This window comes from Pleurodeles waltl, chromosome 6 (assembly GCF_031143425.1).
Source record: "Pleurodeles waltl isolate 20211129_DDA chromosome 6, aPleWal1.hap1.20221129, whole genome shotgun sequence".
Taxonomy (NCBI): domain Eukaryota; kingdom Metazoa; phylum Chordata; class Amphibia; order Caudata; family Salamandridae; genus Pleurodeles; species Pleurodeles waltl.
Genome location: NC_090445.1, coordinates 454,105,112 through 454,132,395, shown reverse-complemented (window position 1 = coordinate 454,132,395; position 27,284 = coordinate 454,105,112). Strand labels below are relative to the sequence as shown.

Here is a 27,284-nt window from a genome sequence, read left to right as displayed (position 1 = left end):
ATAAATAAATAAAAAAAATAAAAATTGTACACTGTGCATTCTGTTGCTGTAGTGTCAGAGGGTGAATGCAAGCTTGAACCGGTAGTTTGGTAAATGGATGCATGAGTGCAAAGATTAGTGACTGTGCATGTAAGATGATTTTTTGAGTGCCTAAACCTCTCAGTGACATCAAAGACACTCATTCATGAGCCAGACATTTGGAAGTATCAATGCTTGTTGTATATTTGTTTATATTATTTGCTGCCTGCATGTAACTTCTGTGATGTGGAAGGCTCTGCCACCCTCCAGGTCATGTCCGCTTTGCATACAAAGAAATAAATAGACAAAAACTTAGATAACTAAATGAATCTTGTAACTGGGGAGATGTGTTTTGCTGCCAGTTTTGATCGTCTTGGTTTCCAATTTATGTCTCATTGTGGACCATGCTGCTGCATGCTGCAGGAAATGCTATTGTTTATCTGTCTTCATCCTTCGCAATTCAGCCATATCTTTCACGTATTGATGCCATGTAGGACCTATTCCAGAAAGAGGCATTTGGACTGTCCCTCCTGCTGATTTATTGAGCATCAATTGGTTAAGGAAAGCAATTGGATTTTTCTCATTCCAAATATATATAGATATCTTGGTCTGCTGTAATTTAAGGCATGGGGTCCACACTTTCCAGTATGTGCATCTATAAAGCAGTAGGTGAATAAACTAAGGTCCATTTGTGCTACTGAACTAGAAAGTTAAGTAGTTTTCCCACTTACAATTGTGTATGTATAAATCCCTAACTTTTTGTGGTCATTTATTATTGGGTGCTAAGTAGACACAAGGTAATTTGCTGAGTTAGTAACCTATTTAAAACAGAAGAGGCCTACTCATCTGTCTGTATCTTTCTGAGGTTGATGTTATCAGACGTGTCCATGTTTGCCCTAGCTGCTGTTGTGTGTGTGATAATAATGTTGTCTGCACTACCTCTTTGCTTTCGAGAATGTGATTATTATATCTGCACTTCCTTTGCAGCCTGAGAATTTTTTAGATTTCAGAGATTCCTAGTGTGCTATATGTGCTGATGTAACTCAAACTGTAACAGGCAAGAGCCTTTTGGCTTCAGCTGCTTTACGTTTGATTGGTGGGTGAGTGACCGCTCCAACCCCTGGGTACTGATTTCAACAGGAGAGGTACTGTCGGAAGAGGGAGACTGCCCCTCTTCCATCTGTTCCTCTCCTTAGTTTATCCCTCCTTAGCTGCTCAGAGATCATCAATAGGGTGATCCCTGAGGCAGAATCCACCCACTGGGCAACAGTGATAGTTTGAAGGTAAGGAAGTGACTCCATAGATCTGGCCAGTTTCTGGACCTCTCTGCCCCAACCGATGGGCCTTTACAGTCTTTCTTCCCTCTGAGGGAGAGGGCAGATTTATTTCTTCCCCTAGTTTGCCCCCCAAGGAATCGAGTGCATCACCTAAACACCAGGGGGGGCAGTCCATCCTGGTGAGCCCCGCCCCCCCAGTCAACCCCTGGCCCAGTAGAGTCTTTCTGCCCTCCTGTCTGGGGGTAAATTAGGGAGGTTTATGCCCAATCTTCACCCTATGGAGGCAGAAAACCAGCTAGAAACAGATGAGGGAATAAACACATTTTAAAAGAGAATAGATATTGAGCTTGCCTATCTTGGCATCTGCCCACTTCACTATCCCTGAGAACAAGACAGTCTTTCTGCCACCTGGTGACGATTGGAAGCATTTATCCCCAATATGCTTTCCAGAAGGCGAAAAGCTCATTAGAAATCATAGGAAGGTATTTGAGAGAAAATTAAAAATGTACGAGTGGAGTGGAAGGCAGCCTGTCACATCCTTGCAGTGTATCCCCAGTCTACCCCCTCAGTGACAGAAAGTCCACTACACACCAGGGAAAGATTTTTCAAAGACAGGAATGGGGTTGGGAATTGGTCCGTCTGGCATCAGGCTGACCCCCTCAACCCCTATGCCAAAGATATTCTTTCTGACCTCCTAAGGGGCAGAAAGCCAACTAGATAGCAGCAATTGAATAAATAAAGAACTGAGGTGGGTCGCCGGTCCGTCTTGACATGGTGCTGCATCTCTCCTCCCTGGGCACTGAACTGGTTTGACGCCGGCCCATCTAAACATCATGCTTCACCTCCGGGTTCCAGATAGTCTTTTTTGCCCTTGAGTAGGCAGAATGGGACATTTACCCCCTCTCTGCTGGCCCACATGTCGAAACTACAGCTGAAGCAATCCCAAATTCTTATCACTTGCTATGTGGAGTTGCTGCAGTATTCTGACCGTGTGTCAGTTAGCACCCAGGGATACCTGTCTGCCCTGGTGTTTTCTGACAGCCAGAGATTTAGGATAACATGGGTTGCATGGATCCCAGCACGCTGTCTTACCCAGAAAGTCCTGTGGACCTCAAATAATGCCTGGATCCACTCAATTTCCTTCCACTTGCCATAGAGCATGCAGTATATGGCTCAAGGTCGGCCCACACGCAGAGAACTTTACAAACCCTGTTTATTTCTGAACGCGATTGACCAAGGGAGTTATGGAATGTTATGACTTGCATGGACCAAAACATGTTTTTTTCCATCAAATATCAAAAATATATCTAGAACCACGCAGATTTCCCCACTTTTGTGCAGCAGAAATCTCAGGCATTCCCAGTCAGTGGCAAAAGCCTACCATTCTACGTTCCCACATGTCTCCTGAGAAACAAATTACCCTTTGCTGAATTCAGACTTTTGTCTGCTTTTCTGGTTCAGCTTTAGGTTCAGGCCACCACTTACAAACTCACAAAAATCATGAGGAAAAGCATGTCTGTAATAAATCTGCATTTTTCTGAAAGTAGCTGAGGTAAGCATTGCAAATCTTTTGTTGATGCCATATTTAGAGTGAAATGCACACTGTTTTAACAGCATTTACTTAATTTAAAAAAACAAAAAGGGACAGTTGGGTTATTTTGTTGGTGCCCTTTGCAGGAAACCACAAAGCTGTGTTACTTTTAGAATACTCAGTGTGTGGGGAACAAAGGCACAAGTTTGGCCTGGATATCTTTTATGGGACAAAAAGTTATGAAGTCTTGTGAAGGGGTCACCAATTTGGAGGGGGGGGGAGAAGGGAGGCAGGGTACTTCTGCATCTCCAAAATAAGGGACCTCTTTGAGAATTATATATCCTGCCTGGCCACTTTAATCTCATAGGAACATGTACAGCTCAAAAGGGTCATCTCTCTGCCTTAATGCAACTAATTGTGTCATTTTTATTACGTGTTCAATTGACAATGCAAACAATACCGTGGAGAAAAGACCATCCCTGTCTCTGCCACGAGTACCTGCTTTCTAAAGTTAGAATTGGGTGGCGATACCCACATTAAACATTTGTCCCTCCTGCATTAAATGCTCTTTCTGCATCAAGGGATTGCACTGTGGTCTGGCTATCATGTTTACATATGTGGTGAATGAAGTGGGCTGCTTTTCTGATATTGCCACTCTATTGGCGAGCCCTCACTAAGTTCTGTTCCAGGTGGGACATTTCTCTCTCTGATGGCACGGATCTTCGTGAAGACTTTAGTCTGAATGTTAATTAATTCATTTGAACTACAGAAGCCGCATTGCGCTTGATCTTTGTCCTTGTTTGAGGGGCTATACTTACCGTAGCTCTTAGAATGCTTCTGTTTGCTGTAGTTGTTCCTGAATCTTTAAAGTGATTAAACAGGGAACACAAAATAGAGAAGCACTAAAAGTGTCTGGGACTCATGCTTTTTTCAGAAAGCTGAAAATGCTAGCAATGAAGGCTTTTGAAGTTTGAACACCTTGCTGAGATTGGAATAATCTCCAAAGTTTTGTAGTTCAGTCCATTTGCGATTAAGTTTCTTTCCCGATTCTATAGTTCACACAGGAGAAATTCTGATGTAGGCATCTGCTCCATTAAATGTTGGATCAGGTATCACACGCATGACATGGGCAGCATTGACCGCGTCATAGCATTTTTATTTTACTTTCAGCCATGCTGCACAGCCATTCTGTACAACATGGCTAAAAAATATCATCAAAGCCAATAGATCTTGCGTAGGTATGGCCTGTTGGCTTTGCCAGTGCTTGTTTCCTGCTTTTCTGTACTGACATAGCCTGCCGTTTTCTGGTTTACAGAGAGAAAATGATCTTGAATGTTGGACAAAAAGCAGACACAAAACTTGCCCAACAATATTAGTCTGCACAGGGCTGGTAAGAATCAAATAGGTGATGGCTGATTATGCTACTTCGTACTGTTGCTATAGGTCACTAATGACTACAAAAATCCTTGGTTGAGACGGCACATTGAGACATTTCCCTTGTAAGAAATCATGACTTCCCCTCCATTTGCCCTGAAACTTCTGCAGATAATATTTGTGTTATGATTTGGAATGTTAGGTTTTGTATTTCAGTCACCCAGCTTTGTTACGACATGTATGATGTCATGAATGGCATGCATGAAATGTTGGCACGAGGCTGGGGATAGTTGTGGAGTTGGAGGAGAGCAGTAGAGGGAAATGGTGGTTCATCTCTTATGCTGGTACTTGAATAAAATGATACATTAAATAACTAGATCGGCACTCATTATCATTACAAATTTTGCAACGTGAGCCTGCTCTCCAGCCAGACATGAAGTGAACCAGGACCCACAAGGAAAAAAGTAAGCGAAAATCGTTGGAGCGACACAGGAACTGAGAAAAGTAGCATCCGGAGACCACAAATCAGGAGAGAATCAGACCTGAAGAACCGGTAACTGCATGTATTTCAGAAATGAATGCGTGTAACGTGATACGCCCTCTCAGTGTTTCATGTAATTGAGGCGTCAGCACATGACAGTGCAAAAAAAGGAGTGGTTTCACTTTTGAGGTACAGAGAGCGGCTTCACGTGATGCGAGCTCTCAGTTCACGTCAAGACCATCACGTGACGCGGTCCACAGAGGTTTCAGCTGCCATTTTAAGTGTAACTTAACAGTGATACACCCACCAGTTTCATGTGACGCGGCCTTTCAAATAATGTCAGAGCCATCAAGTGACTGTTTAAGTAGTTTCAGCCGTCATTAAAGTGAACCTGCAAGTTAAAACGCACCAGCTTATACAACGATAGAAGGAGCTGTCTGCACGTCAATGCAACTTTGGGGGCCATTTTAGGTGTATCTTCAAGGTGATACACACACCAGAATATTACGTCCGTATTTTACCTTTGACGAGGATACGCACACCCGACAAACACACACATAGTTCGGCTGAATTTAGGGTCAGCATTCAGCGTGAATTAATATATAGATTAATTTCAACATCCAGCAAACATGGACTTTGCAATACGCAAAGTATAATTTCTCCACCAATGTTTTTAGAACATGCAGGTTCACCACAAATTGAGTGGGAGGAATGGATTATAAATTTTTAGAACTATTTGGAGGTAATAGATGGTCAGAATTTTGGGCCATCAAGGAAAAGGGCATTGTTGGTAAATGCATTAGGGAAGGAAGGCCAACACATTTTTAAATATTTGCCAACAGCAATTGGCGCAGACAATGAGGAAATAGAAAATCCTAATGAGGAAGCTAAAAAAAGATTCAAAACTTATTTTGGTAAATAAGTAAGTATCGTCATACAAAGATCGAAGTTTCATAGACAACCGTAGAAGGGAAATGAGTCTACTAATCACATTGAAACGCATTTGAGAGAACTAGCATTGAAATGTGATTTGTTTATATGACTGATCAGATGATTAAAGGCAATTCTGGAACAAGCGCATGCGCGAAAGGCTATCAGCAGCTAGAAATCAAACGTTACAAGAGGCTATTTGTATAGCTAAAGTTGTAGAGGATGCGGACTTATGTATGAAGGAGATGCAGCAGGTGGAACAGAGACAATTGACTCGCAGTGAAGAAGTAAATGTTGGGTCTAAAAAAGAATCACATATAAAGTTAACAAAGGAGGGAAGTAATAAAGAGAAATACAATACAGAGAAAGGACAACAGAGAAGTAACACCACCCAAGTTTTAAAAGCTGTTATAGATGTAGAAGTTTATCCCATGCTGCTGACTTCGAAGGGTGTTTTGCTTGTGACCAAGACTGTAGAAAGCGTGGTAGGAAGGATCATTTAGCAAGGGTATTTAAATGTCACAGAGTAAAGTAGCATACGTTTAAGAACTCGAGAGTGTCCCTGATAGGGTGTTGTGCATTGAGATTGAGAGTAAAAGAAGTATGTGAATTGACAGACCCAAGGCAGTTTTTAAGGTTAATGGGCAAGAAATCGAATTAATGATAGATCCTGGCTCAATGTATACGATTGTGCCGGGTAGGATATTCAATAACGTGTGGCCTGATGTTAAATTACAAACCAGTGATGTAAAGTTGGAAGGCTATGGTGGAACATATATCAACATAATTGGTTTTATGCATACAACATTTGAGTTTAGAGGGAGATACTCAGAGGGGAAAAGTGTACGTATCAACTAAAGGCCCAGCAATACTAGGGCGGATGCAGCAGTACGATTTACATGTAATATTGGATCCTAGATCCAATTAGCAAGTGTTGGTGGTACAGGAGGAAGAAGGGGTTGACAGAATGCTACAAAAAGTTGGTGAAGTGTTAGAAAACCGAGTAGGTACGCTGAAAGGGTTATGTGAGTGAGATCAAGATGAAAAGTGGGGGGTACCGGTAAGACATAATGTGCGAAGGGTGCTAATAGCTGTAAGAAATGAAGTGAGAGAGATGCTGAAGGATATGCCAAAGGAGGGCATAATTGAACCGGTGGAAGCCTCAAAATGGTTATCGCCAGTGGTGATAACAAAGAAAAGTGATGGACGTTTGGGTTTCTGTGTAGATCTCAGGTCTTTAAACCAGGCTATAAAATTGGACAGTGTCCCTTTACCTAACATTTTGGAGATGGTGTTGCAGTTGAATGGAGCTAAATATTTTACAAGGCTAGATCTAAAGTCTACATACCATCAGATTAAGTTACATGAGAATTCAAAGAATTTAACTGCTTTTATAACCACAGAAGAGGTGTTCCAATTTACAAGACTACCATTCGGGCTGGCATCAGCTTCAATTGTCTTTCAACAGCTGATAAAAATCTTATTGGAGAGTGTCCCTTGTGTAAGATTTTTCCAGGACGCCATTCTGATTTATGGAGCTATAAAGGAAGAGCACAACAGCACCTTAGTGAGGGTTTTGGAAATCTTCAGGGAGGATGGATTGACATTAAGCGAAGGAAATTGACAGTTCTTAGTGGAGGAAATAGAATATTTAGGGTATACCATTTCTAAGCAAGGAGTTAGTCCAGAGGAGAATTTGGTTAAATCTATAAGGGAAGCCTCGACACCCACAGCGAAAGATCAGCTAAGGTCCTTTATGGGATTAGTCGAATATTATTCCAAATTTGTGAGTAACTTTTCGGGAAAAAAACAAGCCTTTGATGGAGCTATTAAGGAAAGATAGAGAATTCCATGGGGGGGGGGGGGTGAACAAGGTCAAGCATTTAAAAGCATTAAGGAAGAAATTGTGACTGCCAAGATTCTAACACCCTTCGAGCTAAATTGTAGGACTGTAGTGACGGTCGATGCAAGTGCACATTCGATTAGGGTCAGTATTATCACAGTACAAAGGTGGGGTAGAGAAGCCAGTGGCATTTGCGTCAAGGTCTCTAAGTAAAATGTAACGCAACTAGAGTACTTTCACACGTATGTGTGGCGTATATATTTTACTTTACGCACCGATCATAAACCGTTGTTAAGAGTGTTGCGACCTGGTGGGACGAATAAGGTATCTGCAAGTTTGGCTACACTAGCATCTTGATTTCAAGAGTATCGTTGTGAGGTAGAAAATATGGCAGGCTGGAAAAATGTTCAGGCTAACTGCATGTCTAGGTTACCTTTGAAAACAACTGACATGCAGCAAGGAGATGATGAAGTAGTATTTGTTGTAGGGGAAGATGCGTTGGAAGGGGACTTTAAAGCAATTACGCGAGCAGAATGGGAAATAGCTGTACGTAAGGATGAAGTGTTCCAGGAGGTGAGGAGAAACATTCGTGAAGAATTTCTTAAGTGGTAATGGTATTAAATATGTGTGTACATCATTGTATAACCTACAGGGAAATGGAATGGCAGAACGAGTGAACCGTATGGTGAAAGGTGTGATACAGATGGCAGTACAAAATAGGAAGGGGGGTAAGTGAAACAGTAGAGGAAATTGTGTGAGCGTACAACACTACAGAAAATGAAGTGACAGGGGACACACCATTTTGGAGAATGAGAAGTAGGAAACAGAAAACAAAGTTGTCACCTCAGTGGATGGATGAGAAAGGAAATGCAAAAGAAACAAGGAAAGAAGGTGGCAGGATAGGCAAGGGTGATTTTGTGAAAATAAAATTGGGTAGAAAAGGGAGTGGTTCTAATACGTTTTCTTGTCCCATGGAGCTACGCGCAGTTCATGACTGGCATGTGGTATTAATGAATGGTCAGGAATGGAGCAAAAGGATTGTGGCTTTGTATTGCAAGCAAGAAAGGGTCACACGAGAACAACGCAAAGCGTGGAAAGAGAGGGAGCTTAAATTTTCAGGTTTCATGTTTATGGCCGACCAAGAGATACCAAGTATGGTAAGGGAAACAAGGATTGCAAATGGAGAAGTGGAGAGGGTAGCAAGAAGTAACGAGGAAGACTGTAGAGAGGCGACTGGGAAAAGGATTAGAGAACACAGGATATGTAGGATGCCAGTTAAATTTCAAGACTGTGATGAATTAAAAATATGTCTCATAATTATATGTGATTATTGTAATCAAGTTTAACTTGTAAAAAGTTTAATGAAAGGTATTAGGACAATCTAAACATGTGTTTCACAGTCATAGAAACTTAAGTACCATATTTATCCTTTTGTTTTTATCATTACAAATTTTGTTCTATGGAAAGAAAGGGGATATGTTATGATTTGAAATGTTAGGTTTTGTATTTCAGTCACCCAGCTTCATTACAAAATGCATGATGTCGTGAATGGCATGCATGGAATGTTGGCAGGAGGCTGAGGACAGTTGTGGAGTTGGAGAAGAGCAGTTGAGGGAAATGGTGGTTCATCTCTCATGCTGGTACTTGAATAAAATGATGCATTAAATAACTGGATCGTCAGTCATTATAATTACAATTTGTAAAACAAAGGCTGCCTTTCAGTACAAATGAAAGCCAGACTCCTGTCTCCCGAGCTTGACTTCAAATCTGGCTCCCAAAATAGTTCTTTATTCTTCCCAAATACTTTTTTCAATAACTTGTGCCATGTTTGAGCATTCCCATTGCTTCTCTTCCTTATAGAGTTCCGACCTCCTGTGGGAAGGCATGAACTGGTTGTTGTTCTGGTGCTGATAAATATTATTAAAGATCTGTGTAGTAACTGTTACATATTTGTAATTACAGTTCATCATAATGACATTTCATTAAATTCCAAAACAGTCCCTCACACCATTGAGCCAACAGAATTAAGGCAGATGTTTTCGTTCTTAAATACATTGTCCTTCAATAGAATTTAAGAATGGACTGTGGAACCATTTGCCACTGTTCTTCATTAAAAAGTGGAAAATATATGGTTAAAGCCAGTAAATGTTGCTGTGTATCTGCTTTTTAAACCAATTACAGGGAGTGCAGAATTATTAGGCAAGTTGTATTTTTGAGGATTAATTTTATTATTGAACAACAACCATGTTCTCAATGAACCCAAAAAACTCATTAATATCAAAGCTGAATATTTTTGGAAGTAGTTTTTAGTTTGTTTTTAGTTTTAGCTATGTTAGGGGGATATCTGTGTGTGCAGGTGACTATTACTGTGCATAATTATTAGGCAACTTAACAAAAAAAAAATATATACCCATTTCAATTATTTATTATTACCAGTGAAACCAATATAACATCTCAACATTCACAAATATACATTTCTGACATTCAAAAACAAAACAAAAACAAATCAGTGACCAATATAGCCACCTTTCTTTGCAAGGACACTCAAAAGCCTGCCATCCATGGATTCTGTCAGTGTTTTGATCTGTTCACCATCAACATTGCGTGCAGCAGCAACCACAGCCTCCCAGACACTGTTCAGAGAGGTTTACTGTTTTCCCTCCTTGTAAATCTCACATTTGATGATGGACCACAGGTTCTCAATGGGGTTCAGATCAGGTGAACAAGGAGGCCATGTCATTAGATTTCCTTCTTTTATACCCTTTCTTGCCAGCCACGCTGTGGAGTACTTGGACGCGTGTGATGGAGCATTGTCCTGCATGAAAACCATGTTTTTCTTGAAGGATGCAGACTTCTTCCTGTACCACTGCTTGAAGAAGGTGTCTTCCAGGAACTGGCAGTAGGACTGGGAGTTGAGCTTGACTCCATCCTCAACCCGAAAAGGCCCCACAAGCTCATCTTTGATGATACCAGCCCAAACCAGTACTCCACCTCCACCTTGCTGGCGTCTGAGTCGGACTGGAGTTCTCTGCCCTTTACCAATCCAGCCACGGGCCCATCCATCTGGCCCATCAAGACTCACTCTCATTTCATCAATCCATAAAACCTTAGAAAAATCAGTCTTGAGATATTTCTTGGCCCAGTCTTGACGTTTCAGCTTGTGTGTCTTGTTCAGTGGTGGTCGTCTTTCAGCCTTTCTTACCTTGGCCATGTCTCTGAGTATTGCACACCTTGTGCTTTTGGGCACTCCAGTGATGTTGCAGCTCTGAAATGTGGCCAAACTGGTGGCAAGTGGCATCGTGGCAGCTGCACGCATGACTTTTCTCAGTTCATGGGCAGTTATTTTGCGCCTTGGTTTTTCCACACGCTTCTTGCGACCCTGTTGACTATTTTGAATGAAACGCTTGATTGTTCGATGATCACGCTTCAGAAGCTTTGCAATTTTAAGAGTGCTGCATCCCTCTGCAAGATATCTCACTATTTTTTACTTTTCTGAGCCTGTCAAGTCCTTCTTTTGACCCATTTTGCCAAAGGAAAGGAAGTTGCCTAATAATTATGCACACCTGATATAGGGTGTTGATGTCATTAGACCACACCCCTTCTCATTACAGAGATGCACATCACCTAATATGCTTAATTGGTAGTAGGCTTTCGAGCCTATACAGCTTGGAGTAAGACAACATGCATAAAGAGGATGATGTGGTCAAAATACTCATTTGCCTAATAATTCTGCACTCCCTGTAGTAATTTTCTTGTGTTTATTGGTATGTGTATGTTGTGCATATGCCTTATTTAAAAGGGAGATAATCTTTTAGATATATTCAGTATTAAAGGTTTTTTTTAAATATCTCACATGATGGAGGCCTTGGATTCATGATAAGTAACCTTTTCATGCACAGTGTTGCCACACCCAGGAGACCAAAGGAATAGCATGTGCCTTAGTCTTTGACACATACCTGCTTCGGCATATGGGCATCTGAAGAAAAATTACATCTTTTAGCAAAATTTGCAGGATGTATAAAAATCTTGATATTCTGTGAGATCTCCTTATTTGCCAATCAGTGATGTAAAGACTCAACCCAAAAATATATTCCTTTTGGTGCAGATATATCAAAAATATGCAATTACAATATTACTCTGTCACTGCATAATTGCCCACAGTTTTTATAGGAAGCAGTTGCTCACTTCCACAACTGCTGCAGTTCAATTCCCTCACTTGCATGGATTGCTGCCATCATGGACGCAAACCAAAGCCTTATGCGTTCTAATTATTCCCTCCTGCAAGTTGTTTATTTGGGGCAGATGAATGAAGGTGGTGTGAAGGCGTGTTTCCATTCTTAGCTTAGTGTTTTAAATGTTGTTGTGCTGGTTTACCTAAAGAACTGACCCCTTTCATATCTGACAAAAATGAACAAGGGTCCACAATGTTTTTAAATGTTTTTTATTAGGCTATGTGTAACAGAATTCTGTGTACATATTGGCTCATTAAATACCAATCTGCCTGGCAGGCATTTCCACATTTTGTATAAGAAAACCAGCTATTGAAGTGAACACTATGATAAACAGGTTCATCACAGTGTTGAAATGAACACTATGATAAACTAAACAGACCAGCCCACCCTTCAGCCCACTGACTCCCGATCTTGTGTCTTGAATCCCAGCCCAGGGATATGCATTAAACCTCCAAGTGTATTTATAAGATTGTATCGCCAACAACATGTGTAGCAAATGTAAGTGTACCCAGTGTTATCCGTGACCTCATGGACAGTGTGTAGCGGATTTGGCTTCCAATTATATTAATATTGTATCCCAGATGCCTGTGGGAAACGAAATAGCACTCCATCTATATGAGACTAGTATTGTTGAAATTCTTGCCCATGTCCATTTAGTTCAATCATGTATCCAATGACCCACATTTGGAGCATGATTTGCCCTCCAGATCATGTGTGTGTTTCTTTATTGGCACGAACAGTGCCATATCAATGAACTGGATATGCTGTTTGGCTGCTTCATGCCTAGGAAATTGTCCCAGTAGGCAGTGCAGAAGTAACATTGTAGGTTTCCATCCAGCTAGTTCTTCAATCACTTCTAACAGCTTTTGCTAGCAACTGTATATGGTTTTCCACAGCATGCGAAAAAAATGCACCTGTGGCTTCTTTGCATCTGGTACAAGTATGTGTGGGACCCTCATACATCCTAGCAAATCTATGGGTGGAGAGATAGGACTGATACACATAGTTTACTTGAGTGAAGCAAAACTTTGCATTCCTCGAAACCAGGTGCACATATGTCAGATCATTATCCCACGTGTGACACCTAATGTGTCTTTCGCCTTACAATGGAGATCCTGCATGTCAGCTCGAAAGACCCTGTTGCCTAAAGCAGCGTGACACATGTTTGCAATTAACCACTGGGAGTATGTGCGGGAAGACCCTGGACACCACAGGTTCTTGGTTCCTCCTTGCCCAGGTCTCCCTCATGGCGGCTAACAGAACCTTATATTCCATAAATGGTCCCACCTATAGCTCTTGCGCTCCACTCATCTCCTCAAATGATTTCAAGACACCACATGAGAACAATCTGCCTATGACATTCAGGTTGGCCTCTTTCGAAGCCTGTTAGTCATGACATTTGGTCAAATGTCAGAACCACAGTAAACACCAACATGTGGTTTTGGGGACATGTACACCCAGGACGTCCATATATGTCTGCCATGAGTGCCTCACTACTTTAAAGGCCCTCAAATGGTTCTTGGAAGATTTATTCCTTCCTAACAGCCATGCGGCTACCAAAGAGTCCTGCGTAGGCACTAGTATCTTTGAGGCGCCTCGATCACTAGGGCCTTCAATCCAAAGTATTGGCCAAGTCAAAATGCTGCGAGATAATGTTTCAAATGTTTGGCACCCCCCATCTGCCCTCAGGCAACAGAAGCATCATCTTTTTTATGGTCAATCCTTTCCGCCATCCTGCCCAGATCAGATCAGACATCAGACTGTTTATCTCGCCAACGTAGGCTTGTTCTAAAATTATGGGTATAGGTATTGCCTGGAAAAAGTACAGTAGTAGTGGTAATAGTATCATGATAGATATGGCATTTCTGCTGATTATGGCTAATGGAAATTTCTGCCAGAAGGGCTGAGATGCTCGCACCATTGCCACTACCCTACCCATCTTACCCCTCACTAACTGTCCATCGTTACAATAAATCCAAACCCCTAAATATTTAAAGGTCTCATATTCAACTTGCATAGGTAGATCTGAATCCATCGCCAGACCCAGCGAGCCCCTAATGCACAAGGGAAATGAAAGCAACTTAACATATTTAACCCATAGCCGAGAATCCACACCGAAGTCAGACAGTAAGATCAGGAGGTCAGTTGTCCACTGACATGGGTCTCTGAGGTATAACAATGTGCCATCCGCTTACTTCGAGATTATTTGCTGTTCATGTGCCAGAGTGATGCCCAAGTCCCAATAAGAGTGCACAGTTAATCTGGTCAAGTAACCTGCAAATCCCAGCATTCAAGAGCATTGGCAGACAGTGATATTTTAGAATGGTGGGTTATCATGCCTGATGGCAACTGCTAAGGAGGTCCTCCTGTCAACAACATTGTGAAAACATTTGGTCAAATATTGCATTTTACTGCACCATTTTCACTTACATTTCCTTAAAAGCTTTAGGCTCTGAACGGGCGCACGTGAAATGTTAATGAGATGTGAAGATCAGAGTCAGAAAAAAGCTGGGAAGTAAACTGAGAAATGAAGGAGAGAAATGGGGCATGGGCCAGTGAGCTCAGCGTCTTGAGTATAATTGAGGAAAGAATCTGCAGAAGAGAGGGTACTATACAGAGAGACACAGAACAGAGAGAGCAAGATGAGGGACAATCAAGGAGAGCCTTGGAGGGAGACATAAAGTAAAGTTTCAAGAGGGAGAGAATATGAACTAACCAGATATAGATGGGAGAGAAGAGACAAGGGACATCCAAGAAAGGGTCTTGCAAGAATATATTGCACAGAATCTCTCCTGAAACCTCAATCAAAATTCCTGGTAAACCTCTTTTACATTACAGCAAGAAAGGCACATCCCATTTAGAGCTCCAACAGCTCCATGTGCGGTCTTTTTTCCAGTTTACATACATTGCACAACTATGAAAGCTGTGCATTGTGTAGAGAACTCTGCTCAGGAATCCACATACAGAGGGAACTCTCTCTCACACACATATGTACAAGGTTGCTTGCCACAATCCTCCGTTCCAAGCACTCTAACAAGTCTACATTCATGAGTGAATTACTAGGCAAGATGCCACATCTGCTGCCATTTGATAACAGTCCTAAAGAACACAGAGACAATTACTCCAGAGAACGACACTAAACCAAATAAGGTTAGCAGAAAAGTATAGCAAACACTGATTTGTTAAGGTCCACACCTGGTTGAAGGTATTGATCACCATGAGAATAAGAAGATCTACTGGTACACCTCCCCAGAATTTGCTACATGCACAAATGCAATAAGGGCCATAACTTCTGCCCTCCTCAAAGCATATTACAGCAACCTCTTCCTGAAAGTTGAAAAAGCAGAACCCATATATTTGCCAGGAATTTACCCTAGATCTCTGTTTGATCCATAAATATGGAACAGAGTGACTGTGTAGAATGTGCAGAGGATACAAACCCTGCCAGCAGCTACAACTGTCCCTGGAACACTATTAAATTAAATATTGTATCAGTCCCACATCTTTTAATACATATGTTAGCTAAAGCCCTTCAAACTGCACCATAGTCAAACAACTACAATTTTTACCCATACCCAACATCTGTCAGATAACCATTACACCCTTAATCTTTCTTGTATTACTCCCTGACTACTTCTCACATTTACTGGGGTTTATGGCTGTAGCAAAAGAAACAATATTTCTGTTGGGTCACCTTCTAATTTAGTTCACTCATTGTCATATTCCAACTGTTACAAACATCATACCTCACAATCTTGAACTTGCAGCCCCACATTAACCTTTCTAACCAGAGGGGCCGATGTATGTTTCTTATCCAGTATTGTCTGTTTACTCCAAGTTAAAAGTGGCTGTGTATTCCTCTCATTGATGGTTTCTATCAAAGACAGTGGGTAGGTGTTTATTACTGAACATTGTAATGCCTATTGACGCTAGCCCGAAATGTCAAATACTGACCCACGTATGGAAGATGCATGATACTGATCAAAAATAGTCCAAATGTGATAACTCTGAGTATTAATCAGCATTTGTACCTGTCATCCTTGAGATATAGAATTGTTGTGTCAAAATGACATCGTAGCGATACTTATTTATACAACATATCCCAGTGTTATTAATGTGGATCGCTTCACAGTTTCTGCGCTGACAAAATTCTGGATACATAGAAGCCTTAAGCGAAAGCTTATTGTAGATTAATTCAGTTTCCTGTGCTTTTCAAATTAACATAGGGATTTTGAAATTCTATACGAAAGGATTCTCTATACTCATGAAACTAATGGAATTGAAATCATGTTGAAATATAATTAACATTTGAAAACAATCTTGAGAATAATGATTACATTGGACATATGTGAAATTATTCAGATGTCAGTTGATTGGTTTGGGGAAAAATGGAAGCCAGACACTAATGACATGATGTATAAGAAACAGGGAGTGGATACTCTCAAGGCCATATTGATGAGACAGATGGGAAAAAGTTACAAGCGAAAAGTCTGACGCAACTGTACACCTTTTGGATTTTAACTGTACACTTTTTTATTTGATCATTTTTTTAAATATTAAAGTACCTATGTGTGCATTATGATATTACTCATAGCCCCGAAGAGGTTAATCAGAACAAAATGCGTGGCTACTAAGCCAACAGTTTTTGAGAAGGAATGCTGCATTGGAATAAAAAAGGATTCCAACTTTTTGACATAACATGGACTCATGCCTCGTTACACTGACGTATCTGAGAACCATGAGGAATTAACTCAGTCAAAACAGACTGCTTGGATCTGTCAGTTTTTATCAGAGATTTGGCTGGTGGCAGGCATCTGCTATTTAGGGGCAATAGACAATTCACTCTGAAGTCACTCAATTGGGGTTTATAAAGGGTCTGAGTTTGAATGCATGATGCTGCAGTAAAACATTCTGATTCAAACATCATAGAAATTATTTGTTTTATTCTTCGACATCAGTGAGAGAATGTTCAGAGAGGTAGTAACAGTTTTTGGTGGGGTTGAGTTGTTCCTCCTCCAGTTTTAGGGTAATCTATAATGTGTATATAGCAAACTTAGCTGGTAAGCAGAGAAGCACTGTACATAAATAGGCACAGGACAATTCAAGATAGTGACCATCAAATGTAGTTCAAAACATTTTCATTATTCAATATTAAAGTACACTAGTAAACATCCGCGTCTGCTGGACATCACTTTTGTTTTGCTAACTCATGCTTTTCTTTGTCTTTTGATAATTTTACTAGCCCACAAGGACAGCAGATTGATATTAAGAAGTCGAGCTACAAAAAGGTGAGCAGTTTTAAAAGAAGTGCCTGGGGCTAAATAGTTTACAGTACAAATACCTCGTTGCTGAATGAACAGACATCTTGCTCCTGCATTGTGCAGATAGCTATGTGTGTGTGTACGTGCCGTGCTGATATCTCACAATTTTGTTGCTCAGATGTCATTGTGTGACTTTTCCCAGACATCATGCCATTGTGTTGTCAATGTATTTTGCGCTTGCCATTGCATTAATCAAATATCTTGGCATTGTGCTGCTGAGAAGTCTTCGCATTGCATTGCCTAGATGTTGTCTCATTGCATTGCTTAAATATATTGTGAATAGAAGGCCCTGTTGTGTATCTTGTGATAATGATGACACACCATTTTTTGCACAGATATTTGTTTGCAATTGTATAGGTCCGATTAGTCACCACAATTGGGGTGGACAGTTGTGACATATTAGTAGTCTTTGCATGTCCTTAGCTGTCACTATTTATAATGCTGACAGCTTGAGTACCTTTGAATATAGTGAGACTTATTTTTTACAGTCCTTGCAAGTGGCAAAACTGCAGTAATCGGCTCTATAGAAACAAGCTATTATGAGTGATATTATATTTTTGTGAGCGTTGTTGAAAGAACTGCAGCACTGGATTTTCTTCTAGTTTTGGTTCAGTTTGGAACTCCTCTATAAACAGCCTACCCTTGGTCAAGCCCCAGCACTAACATATTGCCTTGCTATGGTCTCTACAGCTCTCAAAATTCCTGCATTGTATGCAGCAGAGAAAGGTCCTGCAGGTGAAGGAGCTGACCAAGGGAGTAGAGAGCATTGTAGACATCGACTGGAAGCATCACGAGTAAGTCATGATAATGCAGACATTGCTTAGCAGGGTACCTTTATTTTCAACTTTAAAATGTCATGGTCCTGTGCATTATCACACTATTCTTAAGACAATATTGGAGCTATGGTCCATCACCACCCATCTTTGCATCATTGGGCACAGTCCCTCCTCAATTTTGGGTGAGAATGGAGCTAGGCTACAACACTTTTCAACTCTGGGATAACATGGAGGCAGGGCTCCATTTCCTCTGTCTTTAGGACAGCATGATAAAAAGCTTCCTCACCTTCCATCATTGGGATCACATGAAGACAAGGTTCCATCAATTCCCATTTCCCTCTTTGGCATATTGTGGAGACTTGTATCCAGTACCATCAATTTTTATATAGCATTGAGGATCAGCTCCATCACCTTTAATAGTTATACTGTACTCAATCACCTTACACCTATTTGATAGATAGAAGGCATCTGCCCATTGCATTGAACTTCATCGGACTTAGTGTAAGTACCAGAAATTACTTTAATATGCCTAATTACAACTTTAACATGCCAGTCTTATATCTTGTTTAAGTATCAGATCATTTGTGGTGCCAGATATGGAATCTGCAGGCACCGACTCTTCGGAAAGCAAGGATGGCAGCGGGGATCCTACTTTTCAGCCTCCTGAAATTATACCTCTGTATGGCGTATCACAAAGGGTGGCACCACTCTTCAAGGAGTCTGGACACAGGTACGGCATGGAGAACTATTCTGTCCGTGAATCTTAACAGCCCATGAAGGTCAAAATTTTGATTTGTAGTAGTGGAGATTGATAAACGAAAATGTACATGCAAGGTTCAGTGTTGCATAGAAGGACCCTGGAGGAAGACCTTGTCCATAGAGCAAGTATGAACTTGGAATAGTACCCTTCTAACCAACATATAAACCATACTGCCTGAAATTGGCGGTATCTGCAATAAGTGCTACAATATCTGCTAACGAGTAAAGGTGGACAGGTCTGTGGTGAAGTGTGGAAATTTTGTCATAAGCTGTTTACTCTGTAGGGCAGTTGGAAGTAGAGCACTGTCATTCTCATGTTGGCAACCTCTACAGTGCACCAGAATTTCAGATAGAACATTCTGTCATAATTCCTTTAAAATCATCTTTGGTTCAGACTAAGCATTTCTTAACTGAGTTGTTAACCTACCATTTGCTCTTGTTTCTTTAAGGAAAGGAGACTATCTCTCAGCCAGCGATGTCCGAAGCATTGTCATCAGCTATGTCAAGAACAATGAGCTTGTTGACGAAGTTAATAGAAAGTAAGTGGTTGTAACTTTTAATGTGTAAAAGGTGAGTCTAATGTTTGTCCCCATACATTGTATTTTTCAGAACAAGCTCCCTCAGCTGCTTCTTACCCTGTAGCAGTTAGAGATGTCTCCTAAGCATCATGCTTGACCTGCTGTTTGGGGGTGCAGAAAGGCCCTGTTTTCAACATGTAGATTGCATTTCTAGTCCATGGAAAGTTGACAGCCTTCTACAAGTGGGTTCTCAGTGTTTTTAAGGAAGGCTACACTTTAAACCTACCTCGGGTTCATCCATCATGCCAGCCATATTGCAGATGTTTTATTCAGAAATTCAAAAAATCAAAAGGGTTTAAGGCTTTACTGCAAACACTTTGCTAACTAGATGCCAGACAGGATCGGGCCCATATTAGATTGCTATAACATGAAAATGAGTCTTCTTCCACATCATAAGTCTGGCTCAGATGTTGGAGCTGATGCAATTTTGGGAGTGGATGTCCTTCCTGGACCTCCAAGATGTGTATTTATATTTTTCCATCAAGATAAAGTATTGTCAGGCTTCTGCAGTGTAGAACCTGGGATCAACATGATCAATATTGACGCCTGCCCTTGGCTGTGAACTCCAGCTCCACGGTGTTCACAGTGTTTTTTTCAGTAATGCCAATCCACGATTGTCTTCTTGAGGTTCATCTGCAAATCTTTTCAGAGAAGTATAGATCAAATGGCCTCCTGCATTCATGTAATCCATCTGGCTTGTCTTCACATGAGGACTCTGTAGCCTAATTTTGCGGATAACTGCACAGGGCAAAAGCATTGCTGTTCCAGTCTATGTATTTGAATGTCTTCATTGGTAAACCTGCGAGTCGGACGTTCAATTTCTTGCCTTGACTCTTTCTGTCTTTCTGATCGTAGACCTCGCTTATGTTTGGTGAGCTTACTCTGGAAGTCATTAGTCACATGCTTTCTCAAAGCTCCCAGGCACAGATCTGCACATGAAACTCTTGAAGCTCAATACCAATTTCTGGCCTCAAGAACCTTTCCCGTCCTTGGGAAAATGATTGGCACACCAGTGCAATAATTTACTTATAAAAGCAGCGGGTTAGAGCGTGTTTGATTTGGTCCTGTGCTGCATGCTTCATAGCCAGGGCCAACGGAAATATTTTTATTCAGCTGCCATGGCTTTCTTCTACATAATCTATCTTCTGCTGCATAATTTGCAGTTTTTAACAAAAAATTGGTTTTAGCTCAAATGGGTCAAAGTTATTAAAAAGGTGGTGACGTGTTTGCACACAGTGGAAGGTTACCTGGTCATCTTTCAATTGATTATTTCTGTATTTGGTTCTTAAACTGGTACTAAAGATGTGAAATATCTGCCCAGACAACATCACCATGTGTAAAAATCATAAAATAATACTACAGAAATGTGCTGTATAAGTTCCTTTTTCTTGACAGATAATTTAGTCAACCCTGCTGCTTAATTTGGTGTTCCCCTGACACATAATTCCAGTGGCCCTAGTCATACCTGTTCAGGTTTAGGAATGATCCCTTGACTTGAATATTCTGCTGATTAAGTTCTTCCTTAAAGGAGGAGACATGTGAAAGTTTACTTATTCAGCAAACTGCTGCTCCATATTAGAGGGAGATCAGTTGAGGCATTCTAATGTTCACCAACAAGCCCTGGTGATATTTGCAGGGATATTTTCAACACCAAACCCAACAATCATTGTCTAGAGTTTGCATTGCATCTAGGGCGGGGGAACATCCATAGGAAATGCTGTTCTCGTGGATTGATAAGGGGCATTTTTATATGTGCTTACCCATTTCCTCTGGTTTGTTCACTCTTCTGAAGTTAGAAATCATGTAACTTCTGGCGAATTCTGATGGCCCTGTTTGGCCTCACCATTTATGGTTTGAAGAACTACTTCTCCTTCCAAAGGGCAGCCTTTCTGTTGCTTCCCCAAGTTCCGGATGTTTAAATTCATCAAGGCAGGTTGATTTTTCAACTCTTCTTATGTGCCTGTAAAGCTACATGAAACACTAGCCTGGCACAAGACAACATTGCTATTGTAGAAGTAGCTATGATGGGATTGACTAGGAAACAATACAAATGCTGCAAGATTTTTGTCGCTGAGCATTAAGCAAGTTCTTTGGATTAAATTTTGACCAGTTTTTCAATTTTGGCCTTAACTGGTATTCAGCTTGATTTCTGTGGTCAACACTGATCGGCTATTGCAGCATATTTTAATATCTCTTCTGAAACATTTGCTTAGAAAATTAAGTTGTGATGCATCATTTCAACATTCTCCTCCATCTTTATCATTCTGTTTAGGATCCTGCCCCTCTCTGGGGTGTAATTTTGATCTTACTGTTCCATACACCTTTTGTGTTAATGGCATCCTCTCTTGAAATACGTGGTGCATGGGCAAGCTTGAGGCTCTTTCTAATGAAGAGCGTTATATGATCCTCCATAAGGACCAGAAATCGCCGTTCTTTTTTTCTGAACTTATTTTAAACAGAGTCTTTTAGCCCTAGACCATACGATTTTTTACAGTCTAAATTTATTAAGCACTATGAAGTTTTACCTGGGAAGGATGAAACACTTTAGTCTGTGAGCTTCTACTTGTCATGGATGATGGCGTTACTCAAGGTAACAAAGCAACCAAAGCCGTTATCATGATCAGTAGTCTCTCGTGTTTCACAATCTTAAGACGGGGAGGAGTTCAGGCTCTTCTGTGTTTACTGCTCTTAACACAAGAGAGGATGGCGTTGGTAGCCTTCCAAAGGTGCGTACCTATGGAAAAGAATAATAGTGAGCAAATTCAGAGGCATTACTCACCATAGTAATTTTCAAGAAAACAAATGCAGCTTTCGCATAGAATGTTCAACACTGCTCATTTTCATCAAGCACGTGTTTACCCTCCCAAGCTCTTTACTAATTTTCCCAATCAGTTAGACAGAGTAAGAAACAGTTACCTTCGTGGAGAAACATGGAGGAAATGAGTATAGTCGTAGGTGACTAACCTTTATTTGAGCAAAGTTCACACATGCTGATGTATGCTTGTCTTCAGGTGTGCTAAAATTCTTATAGTGAAAATGTTATTTTAGAGTAGTTTTTTTTGGATCTTGCCGGTGCACTTGAGTTCTAACCTGTTATGAATGAGGGAGAGCCATGGATAAGTATCAGAAACGTTACTTTTTCTATTTGTTATAAAGTAAAATGTTAATGTAAAAGTGTTTAATACACAAAGAAAACCTGCACATAAGTATACATTGGCATCCTGCTGCCTCATGATTGACTACTTGATTTCTTCCCCAACAACAAATACATTCCAGATTTATAACTCTTAGTTTGGAACACATCCGAGACTACATTGTAAACCCAAGAAGCTCACAACAATTGACCTAGTGAAGACTATTGCTTGATGTCAGAACTAGCCGGATGTAAAGTGATCTTGCCAGAATTCGCCAATATTGCCTTATTACAGGATGGGCACCCATGCACTGCCACTGAATCTTGATCTCCTAGAGGTCCACTCACCTAGTTGCATGTTCAGCATCCATTTCTATTCACTCAGTGACAGAAGGTGGATGGGACTAATAACCCAGCAGTGCCATAGGAAAACTACTGGCATTTTGAAAAGTATAGGCGCATCGAGGAAACTGTGCACTAGGAAAGCTTTCATGTGGAAGCATTAAGCTTTAAAAAAATCAATGTGCCTAAATAATTTGGTAGGCTTGTTGCGTTAGCTGGCGTATTTGTCGTTCAATTCAGCACTGTTTACAGATCACTACCTGTACAATTTTGTATTTCTTCTTGTAGAACTGCACAATGTGGTAAGGCGGTTCCACATGTTATCACAATCTGATGCTGAAGTCATGATTCTGAAGCCACTGTACATTGAATGTGTTTAATTTTTGCGAACCTTTGTCATGCCAGAGCTGGCCATTCATTCATTTTTTTTTATTATTTTTTTTTTTTTTCAAAGTCCTCATTCCACCACCCTCGCTTTGGTAGAGAGAAAAAAGAAAAGGCCGAGGCCTTTAATGTATGCCTCCAAGTGCCAGGTCCACAGCACTGCTGGGCCACCCCACCTGTTCTACACACTGCAATTTTCCCCACCGACTGCCATCGACCACATCTTACTATTTTATTCAGGACGTGATCATAACCAAAGCGACACCCAGTTAGGTGAGGGGAATTTTAATCATTGGACTTAACTTTCGAGAGGAGGAAACCAGAAAAACAGCAAAACAAAAATTACACATCTAAACACACTCCAAACTTATTAACTACTGATAAGCATTTTCCCAATCCACCCAAAAATTGTCTCTTCTACTAAGAGGACCACATTGTTCCATTTTGCATAATCGATTTACTGATAATTGCCAGTCCTGAACACGGGGGGGTAATGGGTTCACCAATTTACAACATATTTCCCGTCTAGCCAAAAGCATTAGTACAAACAACAAATGCTCTTGCTGCACAGTCCTTTTCTGACACTTTATATCTGGTCGGCATACCCCAAACATCACCATACGAAGATTTATTCTTAAACTACCACCAAAAATTGCCTTAAGAATACTTCCTATATCTTCCCAGTATTTACTCAAAATTGAGCATTGCCAAAACATATGAACATCATCTGCATTAGTTTCCCCACACCGTGGACAATTTTTATTGGATTTCCTGATAGCCGTTAATCTAGCTGGTGACCAATATACCCTATGTAATGTAAACAGATGATTCTTCTTCAATCCCGCAGGTTTAATAGTACACCACAACTCCAAACATGACTTTTGCCATAAAGACGTGATTTCTAGGGTAGGGAAAATCCTCCCCCATTTCAACACAGGGAGAGAAAAAACATCTTCTATTACTTCCAACTGTACATGATACAATCTCTTTTTTAATACATGTCTGATTCAATTTCCCCTCCTACGAACTCCTCCCTATTTCTCCTACTTGGCGAGACTTGACCCAACTGGATAACTGAAGATACTTAAACTTACCAAGATATTAATTCGGAATCTTCCATAATCTGCCCCCATTTTACCACTCCGCTAATTCTCAATGGAGTTGATAATTTATCCATAAGACAATCAGGGGTACCGGGTGAATCCCAAATGGGAGCAGAACTACAATAATAAGCTATCCCTAACACCTTCCGAAATTGTATCCAAACCTTACAGGCATGTCTGGGGATCTTCAAACGCACCTTCTTAAAGTACTTTGGGTGTCCAAATTTGCGCCGTCAAAGCTCTCCAAACCGATAAAAACTCTGACTTCTTGTTCAATAACACTCTAATATTTTTTAGTTGAAAAGCCAGATAGTACTTATAAAAATCTGGAGATGCTATACCCCCCACTCCTTCTTTCTACTTAGCTTTTTCCATGATATCCTTACTCCCTTAGAAGCCCAAACAAATGAGGATAGGTCCCCCTGTAGTTTTCGAAACCAACCCACCTTAAACTCTAAAGGAATAGTATTAAATAAGAAAGTAAACTTTGGAAGAATGCACATCTTTAATATGTTAGATCTTCCAATTATAGAAAGTGGAAGAGCAGCCCATGCCTTTAGAAGCTTTTTAGTTTCCATATAAGCTCTATCAAAATTAACCCTAGCCACATCACTAAGATTAGTTGTAAACTGAATCCCCAAATATTTAATCTCCTGTTTAACTAAGGAAGAAACATAGGGCATATTCCAACACATAATTTCTGTCTTTTCTGTATTTATGCTATAACCTGAAAATCCACCAAACTGCTCCATCAATGTATTAATAATGGGTGGAATACCCGCCACATCATTAGTATATAGCATCAGGTCGTCCGCATATAATGCTACTTTCTTTTCCCACCCCCACTCCGAAACGGGGGAATATCCCTGCAAGCCTGTAACAAGATTGCCAAAGGTTCAATATATAAATTAAAAAGCAAAGGAGACAAAGACAACCCTGTCGAGTACCCCGACTAATCCTAAATTCCTGAGATAGCAAACCATTAACCAAGATTCTCGCAGATGGGTATCTATACAGTTCCCTAATAGCCCTAATAAAAGGCATTCCCAGTCCACCTATTTCCATCACAACCTGCAAAAAAGACCAATTAACACGATCAAAAGCTTTAGCTGCGTCGAAAGTCAAAACCGCCAATGGAGCCTTTTCTTGTACCGCTAAATCTACTGCGGCAAGTAACTCATGGGTTAACTCCTAAAGTTGTCTACCCTTCATAAAGCCCTTCTGATCTGGATGAACCAGATTACCTATAACTTTCCCCAGTCTTCTAGACAGAATCCCTGTATACAATTTATAATCTGAATTCAGTAATGAGATAGGTCTGTACGATGAACAAGACATTGAGTCCTTGCCTGGTTTTAACAATAAGCAAATTATAGCTTCATTCCATGATTTAGGTACCTGTGCCCCCTCTAATAGCATAGAGTTGAATAATTCCAATAAAATTGGAGTAAGTTCCTCCCCCAGTGCCTTATATAACTCATTTGGTAGACTATCAGGCCCAACTGCCTTCCCTTTCTTCAAAGCTTTTATAACTTCAGCAAGCTCTGCCCCACTTATCTCACTACCAAGTAGCTGCCTTGCCGATTCATCCAGAACAGGGAGATGAGCTTTTTTCAGAAAAGCTCTAATCGACTCCTTTGAATTTGCAAGGTTCTCTGAATACATTTCTTGAAAAAAAGATACAAAGGCTCCCTCTATTTCTGATTGCTCTACACAAGGCTGACTTGCAGAATCCAATTTAATTGATAAAATATACCTATTTGAATAGTCTGACTTAACCTTCCAAGCTAACAATTTGCTACACCCTTCCCCGTATTCATAATGCGCGTACCGACTACTTTCCCACTTTAACCTATTGCGATTCTCCAAGAAAAAATCTAAGTCCATCCGAACCTTTTTCTCTTGACGTGCCAAGTCCTCTAGTTGCCCTTCCTTCCCTTCTCTTAGTGCATTATGCATTAATACCTGTAAGGTATTTAAAGATGTTTCCATACCCCCCAACTTCTCCTTCTCTTCGCGACGTCTATAAGTCGCCAGGCTGATAAGTCTCCCTCTAATATAGGCCTTATGAGTATCCCAAACACACCATAAACTTGCTGATCCTTGATTCAAGTCAAAATACTCTCTTGTATCTTTCTTTAACACCTCTACTATTGAGTCGTCTAAAAATAAAGAGCGATTTATTGTACTCCTAGAACCCAGACTCTCCACCTTAATACCCAGATGTAGTTTTAAAGCTGAATGATCCGAAAGGTGTGCTGGGGTATGGGCTACCTTTATCACATCTGGACACAGATTCTTATATATTAAAAAGAAGTCTATTCTAGATTTATGTCCATATTTTTTATTATGGAATGTATATCTATCTCCTTCACCCCCTTTCCAGTGCCAGATATCTGTCAAACCTAAGTCCAGCATGGCTTGCTTCACCTGTGACCTAGTTTTAGGTGAGTTGACCGTACCCAGAGGGGTCGATTTATCTAGAGCAGGATCCAACAATATATTAAAATCACCTCCCATCACCACCGGATACCTAGCTAAAAGTAAAACATTGTATAATTCTTGAAATGATGTCGGATCGTCTAAATTTGGACCATAATAACCTGCCACTGTAAGCCAGTATCCATATACACACACTTCTACCACTACCCATCTACCCCTGGGATCTACTTGCACATTTCCTACCTTAAACCTTATAGAGTTTTTAAGCAAAATTGCCACACCTTTGACCGCACAAGATTAAGTAGAGCATGCACTATATAACACCCATTTAATTAGTTTAAGCCAATTTTCCCACTCTTCCCGTTGTAAATGAGTTTCCTGCAATATAATAATCTCCTCCTCGGCCAATCTTAAGTACTCAAAAATCCTCCTCCTCCTATGCACCACCCTTAGGCCAATAACATTCCAAGAGAGAAACTTTAATCGTAAATTACCGTACTTAGTCATTTTAAAAAAAAGAAGCCTGGTCACTAACTTCCCCCCTCCTATCTAACCAAATTATGAGGACTCTCTTATTTTTATCCTTTTGTACCCACATGCCCCTACACCCAGTGCCAAACCACCCCTCCACCCACCAAACCAGCACCCGACCAACCCCCCCCCCCCCCCTCGGGGAACCCTCCCTACTTCTTTTAGGATAACCATCCTGCTATCCTTATTTGAGCTCTCCGTCGGACATGATTTCCCATTTCTACTGAGA

The 27,284-nt window shown here is 40.7% G+C and overlaps 1 protein-coding gene across 2 annotated transcripts in view; it reads left to right on the top strand.

Moving 5' to 3' along the window:
• EIF2D (eukaryotic translation initiation factor 2D) overlaps positions 1-27,284 on the top strand; it is a 155,853-nt gene that overhangs the window by 79,324 nt on the left and 49,245 nt on the right. For both annotated transcript variants that reach the window (XM_069238587.1, XM_069238588.1), the window contains exons 8-11: positions 16,929-16,974; positions 17,698-17,801; positions 18,355-18,513; positions 18,992-19,081. In XM_069238587.1, the coding sequence (XP_069094688.1) occupies positions 16,929-16,974; positions 17,698-17,801; positions 18,355-18,513; positions 18,992-19,081 (399 nt within the window). The remainder of the gene's footprint in view (positions 1-16,928; positions 16,975-17,697; positions 17,802-18,354; positions 18,514-18,991; positions 19,082-27,284) is intronic.